The sequence below is a fragment of the Chinchilla lanigera genome, unplaced genomic scaffold, assembly GCF_000276665.1.
Source record: "Chinchilla lanigera isolate Chin_1 unplaced genomic scaffold, ChiLan1.0 scaffold00012, whole genome shotgun sequence".
Lineage (NCBI taxonomy): Eukaryota > Metazoa > Chordata > Mammalia > Rodentia > Chinchillidae > Chinchilla > Chinchilla lanigera.
Genome location: NW_004955413.1, coordinates 33,659,987 through 33,674,914, shown reverse-complemented (window position 1 = coordinate 33,674,914; position 14,928 = coordinate 33,659,987). Strand labels below are relative to the sequence as shown.

At 47.3% G+C, this 14,928-nt stretch overlaps 1 protein-coding gene across 1 annotated transcript in view; it reads right to left on the bottom strand.

Moving 5' to 3' along the window:
* Shank3 (SH3 and multiple ankyrin repeat domains 3) overlaps positions 1 to 14,890 on the bottom strand; it is a gene marked incomplete at its 5' end in the record, with an annotated part of 54,625 nt that extends 39,735 nt beyond the window's left edge. Inside the window, 8 exon segments of the mRNA XM_005379674.2 lie at positions 9,885 to 9,951; positions 10,867 to 10,944; positions 11,397 to 11,513; positions 11,594 to 11,761; positions 11,856 to 12,007; positions 12,079 to 12,187; positions 13,777 to 13,848; positions 14,690 to 14,890. Coding sequence (XP_005379731.2) covers positions 9,885 to 9,951; positions 10,867 to 10,944; positions 11,397 to 11,513; positions 11,594 to 11,761; positions 11,856 to 12,007; positions 12,079 to 12,187; positions 13,777 to 13,848; positions 14,690 to 14,890 — 964 coding nt within the window.
* Between the last annotated feature and the right edge of the window lie 38 nt (positions 14,891 to 14,928).

Genomic DNA, 14,928 nt, shown 5'->3' with positions numbered 1-14,928 from the left:
TATATATACACACACACACACACACACACACACACACACACACACACACACACATATATATGCACACACACACAGAAGATGGCTAAAATAGTTCATTGAAAAGATAGGTTTGTGCTAATATTGTTTGGACAATTAAATGCTGATATCTTATACTCTGAGTAACTAATTTAAAGATAACAATAAGCAATGTATTAACCATTGTTACCCTATTATATTGTTTTGGAAGTGTGTTTTTTGGTTTTTTGTTTTTGTTCTGTTTTTTGTTCCTTTTTCTTTAAAAAAAAATTTAAAAAATTCCCTCTTGCCCCGCCTGACAGAATGGTACCCATCCCCCCACTCAATACTCACACTCTTTAAAATTTAAATATGCTTACATTTTCATTTTATCAGATGTGGTATTAGAATGATGAAGACCTACACAAGAGCTGGGGATGTAGCTCAGTAGTAAAGCACTAGCATGAATGAGGCTCAATCCCCAGCACCAAAAAAATTTCTTGTAATCTTGAGCACAATGCAATAATAAAAGGTATCCCTGTTCACATAGGAAATGCTTTGTCCATCTCACTCATGGGTCCCCCAGAGATCATGTGTAATAGAGAGGACCTGGAATATCACCGTCAGGTGAAACTCACAGATAAGCTGTTGAAGGCCACTCCTGGTGCTTCCCACCCAAACTGGTTTGTCACTCAATCAGACATGCGACAGAAGACAAATCTGTTTCTGAGTTCAGAGCCCATTTTGTTTGTCTCGTGGGAGTCCAGTAAATCTAGCCTATTCTAGCTGCTTTTTTCTCCCCAGCCCTGAGTACTGAATCCAGGTCCTTGTGCATATACTATGCCAGTCCTCTACCACTGAGCTACACCCCTCATGCATGTGTTTCAATGGATATTTCTGTATAAAATGCTATGGGTTTGTGATTTTTTGGGATGGTATTACTAAATTGATTAAAAAATTCTTTAGGTTAGTTTTATTCAAATTGGCCTAGGGATAAATGAACTCTCACAAATTACTCCTAAAACTCAGAAAAGCTGACCAAAGTGTATTTTTCCCCTAATTTTACATTTAGGTTTAGATAGATCTGATAAATAAAAGTATTACTTAAATTGTTATTTAAAAAAGAATAGGAGCCAGATGTGGTGCTGCACACTTGTAATCCCAGCACTTGGGAGGCTGAGGCAGGAGGATCACTGCAAGTTTCAGCCTGCGTTACACAGTGAACTCAAGGCCAGCCCGAACTACAGAGACCCTGTCTCAAAAATAAAATAATAGGAATGTTTTCATAATTTTTAGCTTTTCCTGGGTAACTGTCAGACAAGTCTGTGTAGTCACCTATGTTTAATACCATAAACCCATAAATTATATAAGCAAAACGTTCAGTAAAAATGAATTGCTTGATATATGACAGAAAAAAATTAGAGGAAGGGCCCATGCTCACCTTTTTAGCTTCTCAGCTTCTGAGGTATTTCTGAATCATGCCTGACTTGTGATCAGAAACACAGCAGCATGAAACGATGGGGAAGGGGAAGAGCAGATGTGGGGGGCCCTGGGAGCATCTGTCTTGGCCAGAAAGGGGGTACACAGAAAGCCTCTCCAAGGTTCTGCTCATTTCCAAGTGCTCTCATCTCAGGACAATTAATGCACCACGGCAGTGTATTTTAGGACAGCATTTCACAAACTCTTTTATTGGCAAGCTTTACCTAGTGTCTCACGGAATTTTTCGTGAGAAATTCAAGCATTATTGTTATGAACAAGTAAATTAGGGCTGGGGATACAATTCAGTGATAGAGCATGTGTTTAGCATGCACAAAGCCATGAGTTCAATCCCCAGCACCATAAAAAAAAATTAGGTAAATGCGAATGAAATAAGTTTATGAAACTTTTCAAAAATAATTAGGCTTTAACGACTATATGTACTTTAAAATAGTTTCAAAACTGTTCTTTTTGGTGACTTAAAATCTTAAAATTATGTTAAATTAAAAGTATTAAATATCTGAGTCATTTCCAGGTTAAGTTAAAATACTAAAATATAAGTTTTAAGTATGTATAGCTGACAGTTTGTCTCTTGTATGTGTGTGTGTATGTGTGTGGTACTGGGGACTGCACCCAGGGCCTTGACCATGAACGATATCCCCAACCCTTTTAATATCTTTTATTTTGAGACACAGCCTCCTTAAGTTTCTATATTGCTCAGGCTGGGATCAAATTTGCAATCCTCCTGCCTCAGCCTCCCAGAGTGCTGGGATTACAGGGATGCACCACACACCAGCTAGCACTTTGTCTTTATATGAGAAGCTAAATATATTTGGTTTTGTTAATGAAAGACATGAATTATGAGATTGCGTTCATCCAGAAAATGCTGATGCGGTTCACAGTGCTTACCAGTTTTCTCTAGAAATTGTTACTAAGGGTTAAAAATTCTAATTAATATAGATAACTAAAATTTCTAAAAATAATGAAGGAAGCAACCCTGTACGTGAGAGAAAGCATATTTTACACAGAATCTGAATGGAAAGATGGGGTTCAGTTAAGGGAAGAGGAGTGATTTTTCAATATGAAGAGCAATGACCGATTGCTCCACATGAGCAGGAAGAGTAAGGGCAAACTGAACAGTTCTAAGAAGCTTGTGAGAAGCTGATAAAAGAAAATTTGAAAAAGGAGCTTCATGTGTACTTAAGCCAGCTAAAGTTGAATTATTTTATTATAAAGTTATTTTTACAATGAGCTTTAATTTCAAAAGTGCAATGGTTTAAAGTAAACACTGTTTTCCTCTGCTAAAAGAATGAAGTTTACTTGGAAAAAGGTTTTCCTTTTTTCTTTCTTTCTTTCTTTATTTTTTGAGACAGGATCTCACCATGTAGTCCAGGCTGGCCTCAAACTCACTCAGATTGGCCTCAAACTTATGGGAATCCTCCTGCCTCAGCCTCCCAAGTGCTGAAATTACAGGTATGTGCCACCATGCCTCCTGTTCCTTACCTTTTATGTAGGTCACCTGGGAAACAAGGATTTGTGTTTTATCAAGTTAATTTCCTATGCTTTGTGTAGTGTTAGGTTTTGCTTCATTTAAGAAAACCCAGTCTTCTCTATTAAAAGAGCCAAGGTTTCGTTTTTTACTTAATTTTCTGTACTTGCCTTTGAAATCTTTTAATTATAACTTTGGTTAAATGAATGGCTATTATTTCAGTGATTTAGCTTTTGATCAAATGTTTTAAACCTCTGGCACTGACAGACTTTCCAAAACCAAATTCTAAATTAATTTTTTTTTTATCCCAAACCAGCTCTGGGACACTCCAAAAGGGCCCTTGAACATCCAAGAGATATTAATTAGGTTTGTCTGATATGTTAAACTGTACAGGAAATAGTGCTAAATTTCCATTAAGTTATATATACAGCTATGTTACTGATATGAGTATTCCAAAACTGTATGAAATTCCTAGAAATCTGATGCCTTGTTACAATGCTATCAGTCTTAGTCAGGGTTATTATATTAAAATGTTGTATGCACATAAAATAACAAGATTTCCTTGTCAACTGAATCATTATTATAACGAACTTTCATCAGAGTTTAACTATGGCCACCTTAGGTCTTGTTATCTACAGTCGGGTATGTTTTCATTTTCTAAAAGCATTTGCAATAAGCTGCAGTCCAAAATTGCTTCTTCTAGACAGATGTGGTAGTACACACCTCTAATCCTAGCTACTCGGGAGACTAAGGCAAAATGATCACTCAGATAATTCAGTGAGATCTTATCTCAAAATAAAAATTCAAAAAAGGGCTAGAGATCTAGCTCAGGGTAGAGCACTTGCCTAGCATATACAAGCTCCTGAGTTCAATCCCCAATACTGAAAAAAAATTTATTCTTCTTCAAAGAGATTCATGGAAAGGACTTTTTCTCTCTATAGCTGGGCTTCAGAAGAAAATACAGCCAGGCATAGTGGCACACCCCTGTAATCCCAGCACTCATGAGGCTAAGGCAGGAGAAACACTGGGACTTCGAGGCCAGCCTGGGCTACACAGAGTTCAAGGCCAGCCTGACATACACAGTAAAACCCTGTCTCAAAAAGAATAAGAAGAGGAAGAGGAAGAAGAGGAGGAGGAGGAGGAAAACGAAGAAAACTACAGTATACCTGTCATTAGATCATAGCCCTGTTCATTGTTTTCAAATTTTATTATCTACCTGCATACTAGACTGGATCCTAAATTCTTCTAGGCTCCTCCAATCTAATTGTCTCCTGGTTTTCCAACTTGGAATCACTAAAAACAAGAACTGCTCTGTTCTTAAAACCTCACTAAGTGGAAATGAACACCACGATGCAATTTCAGGATTAACACCCCACCTGAGTGTGGACCACAGGTGAGTTCAGCAAGATACCCAGGCCTCATCCAAAGACATTCCAATCTCAACCAGGAACTATGCTTTGAGCTTGCATCCAGAAATCTTCTGGACTAACTTCCCTCTGGACTCAGAGTCTGAATTTTAAGTTTGTTCTACTAACTTTGCCCTTCTTTTGTTCCACGGAAATATTAGTTGGTATGGTTTGTGGAGCCTCTGGCTAAGGAGCACGCTCCAGTCTCTGGGTGCTATCCTGACAGTCATTACTCAAATCTCTCCAATGTGCTACGTCTCCTCAAAAGCCTAAATCTGCGTTCACAGCCATGAGCACTGTGCCAAATGGTCTCACAGTGACTACAGCCAGAAAAATGGGTGACCAACAAAAGGAAACTCTCTTCACCAAGCCTGACAGTATAAGACAAAGATAACCAGCCATGATGGTGGAACTCTTGCTCAAGTTTTGGTCAATCTCTTGTAAATGAGAGGTAGACTACAAAGGGGAATTTGTTTGGGTTTTTTTAAAATTCTACTTGGGAAGCCACTTGATGAGGGTAACTCTGGCACCTAAATTCCTACTGAACAAACAAAGTCAATGTGAACAGTAAGCTGACACTAGAAATGGAACCAGTCAGAAACCACCAATCATTTTCTGACCAATCAAAAGCATTTTGTCCTGCTTCTGTAAATACTTCATAAAAGTTTCTCCTCTTGCCTCTCCGGACAGAGTAATACTCCTAATCTGAATTCCAAAACACTCAAATATACTCTAAATTTTAAACATGCTTAAATTTTCATTTACTATTGAGCTACATCCCTATTCCTTATTTCTTATTTTGAGATACGGTCTCATTAAGTTGCCCAGGATGGCCTTGAAATTATGAACTTACTACCTCAACATCCCAAGCAGCTAAAATTATGGGCATGCACCCACACACCCAACTAAGCTTTCCTTATATCGAGGGTAAACCCTCACTGGGGCTGGGGATTTAGCTCAGCAGCACAGCGCCTGCCTGGCAAGCTCAAGGTCCTGAGTTCGATTTCCGGTACTGGAAAAAAAAAAATGGGTAAAGCCTCATGACCTTAGATTTGGCAATGGATTCTTAGACAAGACATCAAAAGCATAAGTAATTAAAAAAAATAGCTGGGCCCAGTGATGCAAGCCTGTAATAAAAACTACTCAGGAGGCTAAGGTGGGAGGAACACCTGGGCCCAGGAGTTCAAGACCAGCCTGGGCAACACAGTGGGACCCCCCACCATTGTCTAAAACTGAGGAAGCAGGTAGATATTGTATTTCATAAAATTAGAAACTCTTGCACATCAAAGGACATGATCAAAAAATGACAGACTGGGAATGTAGCTTTAGCATGCATGAGGCCCTGGTTCAATCCCCAGAACCACCAAAAAGAAAAAAAGAAATGAAAGAAAAGGAAAAAAGGAAGGAAGATGGATGGAAGGAAAGGAAAGAAGTGACAAGACAACATACTGAACAGGAAAAAAATTATAAGTCATATTATCTCATAAAATACTAATATTCAAAATACATAAAGAACTATTACAACTGGACAACAATTCAACCTAAAAACAGGCAAAGGACTCGCTATTCTGCCAAAGACCCATAAATTGCCAATAAGCTCATGAAAAGAAGCTCAGCACTACCTCAGGCACAGGAAAATGTACACCAAATCATCACGAGCAGCGAGCAGTGGTTCAGGCCAGTGATCTCTGTGACTGGGGAGTCTGAGGCAGGAGAACAGCAAGTCTGAAGCCAGCCCAGCAGCTCAGTAAGCCCGTCTCAAAATTTAAAAAGAAAAAATTTGAAGATCTGGAGATGTGGTACAGTGGGTTAGCTGGTAGAGCACCCCTGAGTTTGATCCCCAGTACCAAGAAACAAAGTGGGGGAGGAAGGAAGGGTGGGAGGAAAGGTGGAAAGACAGAGAAAAAGAAAAAGAAAGAGAGAAGGGGAGAAAGGAAGGAAGGAAGGTAGAAAGGAGGGAAGGAAAAGAGAAAAAGAGAAGAGGAGAAAGAAGGAAAGAAAGAAAGAAAGAAAGAAAGAAAGAAAGAAAGAAAGAAAGAAAGAAAGAAAGAAAGGAAGAAAAAGAAAAAGAAAAAGAAAAAGAAAAAGAAAAAGAGAAAAGAAAAGAAAAAAGAAAGAAAAGAAAAGAAAAGAAAGAAAGAAAGAGAGAAAGAGAGAAAAAGAGAAAGGAAAGGAAAAGGAAAAGAGAAAAGGAAAGGAAAAGGAAGGAAAGAAGGAAAAGCGAGAAGGGGAGAAAGCAAGGAAGCAAGGAAGGAAAGGAGGAAGAAGAAAGAAGTAATAGACAAAAAGGGGCTGGGGCGTAGCTCAGTAGCACAGTGCTTGCCTACACATATGAGGCCCTGGGTTCAATCCCCAGCACTGAAAAAAAACTAAGTAATAATCATTGGAAATAATGTAAAAGTTGAAATTCATACATGGCTGGTGGGAACAGTCTGGCAGGTCTTCAGAAAGTTAAACATGGTCATATTCCCTCACAATTTTACCCCTGGGCACATACCCAAAGAATGAAAATAGGTACTTATAGAAACACACATAAAATAGTTCACGGCAGCAACACACACAATGGTTAAAGGGTAGAAACAACTCATATATCTGCTGATAAATGAATAAATAAAATGCCATAGAACAATGGAACATTACTTAGCCATAAAAAGAAATGAAATAGTGAAGCAGCATACAAAACAGACGAGGCTAAAAGGCATGTTGAGTAAAAGAAGCTGAACATGAAGGGTCACACTGTATGATTCCACTCATGAGATAGCAAGCAAAGGTAAACTCACAGACACAGAAGGTACATCACAAGTTATGAGAGAGGGCAAAGCAAAGTGATTGCTTAATGTGCCCAAGGTTTTATTTTGGGACAACAGAAATGTTTTTAGATTTAACAGAGTTGACTGAATAATACTTGAATGCAAATGGCACTTAAGTGTTCAATTAAAATAGCTAATTTTATATTACATATATTTTACCTCAATCTAAAAACAAAAGAAGCTAGAAGGAGTGGTGCACACCTGTAATACCAGCACTCAGTAAGCTGAGGCAAGAGGATCACTGCAAGTTCAAGGCCAGCCTTGGATACGTAGTGATTAAAAGGCCAGCCTGAACTATATAGAAAGACTCCATCTCCAAAATCAAATAAGTAAACAAACACAGGCTCTGGGCTGCACTTGGCCTATAGGCCTCATCTGTCCAACCCTGCCAAGACCCTGGTGGGTTAGCAGAACCAGAAGCACTCGCCTTCCATAGAGCTGAGTTTTAGGACAGAACCTCAGGCCCCACCGTGCCCTTCAAGAAGCACTTCCCAGGCCTGAGGATATAGTTCAGTGGTACAAGCGCCTGCCTGGCAAGCGCAAGGTCCTGAGTTCAATCCCCAGTACCACCAAAAAAAAAAAGAAAAAGAAACACTTCCCAACCAGGCACGGTGGTGCACTCCTGTAATCCTAGCACTCAGAGGCTGAGGCAGGAGGATCCTTGCAAGTAGGAGGATAGTTGCACGTTCAAGGCCAACCTGGGCTACAAACTGAACTGCATAGCAAAACCTTGTCTCAAAAATACCAAAAAAAAAAAAAAAAAAAAAAAAAAAGAAGCACTTTCCAGGGACACTCTTCAAAAACACTGTGGGATAGCAATCCACAAGAACACTCGTGAGCATGAAGCTTGCGCCCGGGAAATGACAAGGCTCAGAACATGGTCCAAGTGACAGAGGCAGGAATCACAGGGGCCACTTTTGGATCTGGATCCCCACCCAAGGCATCTTTCCTAAGGAAGAAGGAAGCTGGATGGCCGCCTCCCACACCTTCTGTCTTCAGGCCCCAGCAAGCACTCTCAAGAGTAGCCATGACTGTCACTCAGGGAGTGCACCTGGGGGTGTGCAAAGGGCAGGGAGTAACAGCTGCCTTGCAATACAAGGTCTGCAGGGTGAGGGTCAGGCCCACAGACCTTCTGTCCCTTCTCTGTGACAGCCGGTAACCACCCCTGGAGGCAGGGCTGGGCAAGAGGGTGAAGCAGATGAAGTGGCTCCCAGTAAAGCCCCTCAAGGCCTCAGTCTCTTCCTGAGTTTGTGTGAGGCCAGAGCAGGTAAGGGTATGGCCAGGGAGGACAGTCAGGGATAGTGTGCCCCACTCGAACCAAGAGGCACCCTGTGTCAAATAGGGAGGAGGCCTCAATGGCGATCCCCAGATGAGGGGCAGTGGGTCTTCTTGCCACTCAGCCTGGAGTACAAACAGCTCCTTTCCTCCAACTGGACAAAGGCCACCTCCCCGAGTCCAATGCTACAGAACTCGAAGGTGGGAAGGGGATGCAAATATCAATTATAGACCCTACTCCATTTAACAGAGATGAGCCTTGACGACCCAAAGCAGCTTCCCCTTGACTCGACAATCAGAGACAGAAAAAAAGGTCCCGGAGAGCCACAACCTAAGGCTGCCCAGATTAACGGCCCTTCCCACACACTGGTCAGCCTCAACCCCACTGTAACTGTTTCCTGCCCTAACCTAAACTCCAAACCTCCCCATGGCTCTCTCTCAACCTGAACCTGGACTCCAGCCCACTCCACTGGCTCAGTGAGCTCCAAATCACTGCCACATTCTGCAAAATGTCCACCCATACCCAGGGCCAGCCAGCATGGTCCTTACCTTCCCGGAACTTGAAGAACGATACCTGAGCCTTATTAGGGCAAGTGGCTAAGAAGAAATTCCACAGGGGAAGGGTCCCTAAACAGAGACTGACCTTAACCTTAACCACTATGTAAAGTTAACCCCAGCCTTAACCTAATATTAGAAACCTACTGAGATTCTCACTCTAACACCAGCCCTAGCCCTTTGCTGTCCACTATCACTTCAAATTTATAAACAAAAGATGGGGTACCCCAAGCAAACACATGATACGAAGGGAAGCCTGGGGTCCGTGTTCCACTAAGAGCCACAGGCAGAAAGGCGTAGTCCACCCAGAAGATGGAATATCCATGCTGGAAAGCCCATCTGAGAGATCCTTTGCTGGAGGGCAGGCCCTGTCTCTACCCAGCACCATGTCCCTCAGGTACAGAGCTGCCTTCTGCATGTCCTTCAAGGGCCATGAGCCATGGACATATCAGGCCTCCCTTACTGCCTGTCCTTCAAGAGCTCTGGTCTGGAGGAGGCCACCGTCCTACTGCATTGTGGGGTTTTTTCCCTACACATACATTCCTGGAACCCTGTGAAGTAGAAAGCATGTTATGGCCACCTAAACACAGCCCTGTTTCCAGGTTGTTCCACCACCCTCACCCCCAGATAGCCCTTCTTAGGATCTAATGAGCTATGTAGAGCCTGACCCTAACGTCAACCCTAAGCCTAGTGATACTCCAGCCCACAGCCCAAACCTATCATTCTTGGCCCTGACCAAAAACTTTGTCCAGTCAACACAGCTCCTTCCTCTAACAGTGCCTGACCCTTGGCTTCAGAGTCAGGCCCTTATTATGCTGCCATTGCCCTGACCAACACAAATCCACATCCAACAGGAACCCACAGATGGGCAGAACTCACCAACGTCTGAGTCTTTATGGGTCTTGATGACCTCAGCCAGCTCAAAGTTGCCCGCGATGATGGCCACCTGAGAGAAAGGGAGGCCAAGGCTGAAGGCAGAAAGGGAGAGCCAGCATGCACATACCCTGATCCCCAGATGCACCTTCCCTCTCGGTCCTGGTGTAGGAGTCTTTCTCCCTGGGCTGCCCTTCTTCTCATGTTACTACATTCCTGTCTACTCATCTACCTAGGACACAACTACTTATAGACAAGAGTTAAAAAGTGCCATGCATACCTCATAACAGGTCAATATGCTCAGGACCAAGGGGCCTCCTAGACATGAGACTCTCAAAAGCTAAAATCACACAGTCCCAAGCATCCTGAGACACAGTATCATCACACCATCTTTCCTGTCTCGGCCATGCCCCACGGTTGCCCAACCTCTCATCCTCATTCTTCCTTCCCTGGATCCTGCACTCAGCCATCCAACACCCTACCAACTTCCAGATGTGCCTGTAACCTCCATCACTGCCCCTACCACACAACCACAGCAGCCTGGCTCTCCCACCTCTCCCAGAGACCTGTGCTCCTACTGAGAACAGACCTCACCAGGCCCCCTCCACCTATCTCAAAATTCTAGGCCACCTGGACATTCATCCACCTGGTTACCCATTGAACAAAGAGCTCAGAAACATGGCCTGGAGTAGGTCAGGGACAGGTATCATAACCTTCTCGAGTCCGTTCTCTGTCTTTTCATCTGCCCCTCTCCCTGTCCAGACACTCAACCTTCCTCTCTCCCTGGACGGAGGCTGAAAAGAAAACCACACCAAATACCCCCTCACGTATTGGGCACAGCACTGGCCCACTCCACCTCCACCTCCTCCTGCAGGAATCCTGGGACTGAGTGTTCCCTTCTCACACTCCAAGGAAGAAGCAAGATTTAGAAAAGCCAAACCACACCGAGGCAAGTAACTCCGGAAGCTGCACATTCCTGCACATGTACCTGGAAGGCTGTCTGGCTGTTGTAATTGCGGACATCCTTGTTGGCTCCTCGGAAAAGAAGGACACGTGCACAGCTCTCCTGTGGGGAGGCAGTAGGGGTCACACAGGTGGCTAGAGAGATGGAAGGGGCAGGATCCAATGGTGGGCACACACATGAAGACACTGCGGTCACAGACAGGTGTTCAGGGCACAGGAACATACATGTAGACTCACACCTACATGTTTAACGTGTGATCTGGGCCAGGTGGGTTTTTATAGCGGATCTCACCCGCCCAGAGAACCTGGATGTACACAGTATACATGTAGTTGTTCAGAACTCATGTGTACAAATGCATGTGTGCACAGGGAACAGAGGTGCACACACAGAACCACAAGAACACCCTGGAACCACAACTCACTATAGGGCACAGGATACACATGTGCAGTAGCACAGAGGCTGGGATGTTGTCACCGTGTGCAGAAACAAAAGTGCAGCCAAAAACATGTAGTCCAGCTCCACCTCATACGGCACACAGTGCAACACAGTCGCACCTGGTTGTACAGGGCACAGATGTGCAGGGCAGTGTTCCCCGAGGCATTCTGGGCGCCCATGTTAGCTCCGTAGAACAGCAGGTGCTCCAGGTGCTGCACATGCCCGAAGCGGCAGGCCTGCGGGGAAGGGGCACCGTCAGGACAGAGGCAGGGCCCACCCAGACAGGGCCAGATCCAACCCCAAGCTCCCTGCCTACCTGGTGGATCTCCTGCCAGCCATTCTCATCAGTGGTCCCCAGCTGTGCATGGTCATGGAGCAGCAGTTCGCAGCACAGGGCATCCCCGCCCCCCAGAGCACTGTGGTACAGAGGTGTCAGGCCTCGGCTGTCCTTGTAGTCAGGCGAAGCCCCCAGGTCCAGCAGGGTCTAGAGGCAAGAACTGTAAGTACCTGCACCACTCCCTGCTTCCCCCCCTGCTAGGCCACTCGCCCTGCCCGGTCAGGGTCCCGCCCTCACTGACCGTCAATGCCCCAGCGTTCCGCTGCCGGGTAGCACAGTGCACAGCAGTCAGCCCATCCCGGGTGCGGAAGTCCAGGTGGGCGCCACCGTTCCTCAGCACTTTCAGCAGATCTGAGGCATTGTCTAGCTGGGCCGCAAGGCTCAGAGGGCACTCTGGGTGTAAGGGACAGGTGAAATTAGTCTCAGCCACCCACAGGACAGCCCCTCCTGGTTCTGCTCCTCACCTCCTGAGTCAGGGTCATGGAAATTGGGGTCCAGCCCCTTGTCCAGCAGGCGGGCCACCTTGTCCGTGCTGTGCAGCTGGACATAGTCCATGAACTTCTTCAGGTTTGCCTGTAACATGGGCCATTCCTATCAGCGGGGTGCCATGGCCCCACCATCTGACCATTGCTCTTTCCCTCCAGCAAGCCGCAGGTCACCTACAGGGCCCACTGCCACTGCCCCCAGTCTGACCTGTTACCCAGCATGTTTACTTCCTGGGTCCTCATCTTCAAACCCACCACAGCTGTCAGCCCAAGCCCAGCCACCCTCACAATAGCCAGGTCACCCTCATCACCCCGCTATAAGTGCATGCTTCAACCTCCATTGGTGCTCTGGTTCTGCCTCCTGGCCTGATGCCCCAGCCTAGAAAAGCCCTTGGTCAATGAGGGCAGGAGCCAGCCCTGTGGTACCCAAGCCCTCCTCTGGGCCTCCTGAGCCCCCAAAACAGGGCCCTCCCTGTAATTCATTCACACAGTCACACATCAGTTCACCTTCCCAAGCCTCACTGGTCACATGGACACCACACACTAAGGTAAGGAACCTATCCAGGGCCTCTAGATGATTGGCATGCAGCAAAAAAGACAACATGCCATGGGGACCACAGACTGGGGCCATGGGGGCCATGCCTGTGGCTGGGGCCATGAAAGCAAAGGAAGGTGCCCACAATCAAACAATGGGCAGAGCAAAGCCCATGGGGGAAAGACCTCCGCAGCCCAGGGCTGCAAGGCACAGCAACACCAGCTGCGGCCCAGGCGGCAGGAGCACAGAGCTGTGGTAAGCAGCTCAGGCTCGCTGACAGCCACTCACTCTGTCTTCCTGGCCACCGGGGAAGGAGTCAAAGGAAGAGGCAGCCATGGGGCAGGGCCCCAGGGTGTCAGGGATAAGAAATGATCAGTGGAAAGCAGGGGCCTTTCTGACATGGTCTCCACCTAACCACAGAGCCGGTGCTGCTGACAGCCACATGCCCCACAGCAGCAAAAATGTATGGGACAGAAGCTTGAGGCCCCAGGGTCACAGACAGGGTCCTAGAGCACTGGGGCCCTCTCTTAGGCTCCAGAGACCATCCACAAGATGTGCAGGGCCTCAAAGAGTCTGCCCATGGGGAAGGGCTGTGGTACCCAGCTTGCCCCCCAGATGTTCAGAGGAGGTAGGGAGGTGCCCCCCACAGAATTCATAGAATCAGGCTCAGGGGGTGTGGTACCCAGCAGTAAAGATACTTCACAGGGGTGCCAGGACACATCTGGGCCAGCGCCACTTGAGCCCTCTGAAACCCCATTTCCTTGCTTGTGAAATGGGTATCGATGGTTTTTCCCAGAAGAGAACTAGCAAGGTGCGTAGTTACAAATGTCCCCAAAGCCAACACAGCAGATGCGTGTCTATTTGTCCCCCAGTCCCCGGCCCCACTCAGGATACCCTGCCCCCTAGGCCAGGAGTCAGCAAGAGTCTGTTCTGGCTGCAGTGGGTGACGCACCAGTCCCAAGTCTGGAAAATACACCCAGCTCTACAGCCACCCCCAACAGCACTCTGGACCCAGTCCCACACTGACAAGAGTGGAGCAGACTTGGCAAATGCTGGTGAGAGGGATATGGTGAGGCCCAAGCTAGAATGGTGAGGAGGGGGCCAACATGGGGGGGTCTCGCTCCTTGTGACTCTCTCTTTACCTTTGTGTGCAGCTTTGCAAACTGCTTGTCATCAATGAGGTTCTGGGCATAAACTCGCCGCTTGTATCGAAACTGCTCAGATAAAAAAAGGTAGAGAGAAGGTGCCCACGTGGGTGGAGTGAGCAAGTGGTCACCACTACCACGTGTTCACGCACCCGGCTCTCCGCCCTCGCCACACAGGCGCCTCCTGTACACCTCCCAGTGCAGCAAAACTGGCAGCCACACAAGCCCCAGACACACGCTGCCAGTGGACAGACACAGCTGACGGCAGCCGCCTACCCACCACACTCAGACACCATGCGTGGTACAAGAAAGACAGCGGTGGCCGTCCCACATCCTGTCTCATCCCCAAGCTTCCCTGGAAAAACCCACTCCTCTCCCAAGATCTGACAGCAGGTGTACTAAACACCCCCTCTCTGAGCAGAACTGACCTTACGCCCCTCCGCGGCTATCAGGTCACCTTTGGCTCAGCCACCATCATTCCTACTTTAGTCCACATGGGGCTGTCACCCTCCCCTTCCCCAAACCACAAGACCCCCTGCTGAGGCTCAGTCCATGTTCCCCACACTGGAAAGGAGCTAGGTGTGCCTTTAAATCAGGAATGGAGCAAAGGACTTAGGCCCACTTTGGAAGACTTGCAGTGGGGCACGGGGAGAAGCGCTCTCTTCACTCTCCTCCGCAGGGGACTGCTCAGGCTCCTGCACAACCCGCGCAGGCTGCCTGCGAGCACTACACACTTAGGCACACACTGCTTGCTGCAAGGAGCGCGCACACGGCCCGCACTGTGCTCGCCGCCCAAACTACAACTCCGCACCCGCTGCTCGCCGCACACGCCGCTCGCACGCAACGCTCCCGCGCCCCGCAGCCCTCGCTCCGCGCCCCTGCCCTACCCCCAGCCCGGGCCGACCCGCACCTCCAGGTAGGGCAGGGGCGTGTCCAGGTTGGGCGGGTAGTCCTGCAGCAATCGCTCTTCCTCCAGGAACTTGCCGGCGCGGCCCCGCGAAGGCGGCTGGAAGAGCCCGTAGTTGAGCGCGTCCTGCAGGCTGTGGTTGAGGGCGCAGAGCACGCGCTGCTTGGCGGCCCACACGGGCGCGGTCGGGTCCAGGCGCAGGCACTTCTGCGGCGGAGCGGGCGCGTGAGCGCGGCCGGGCC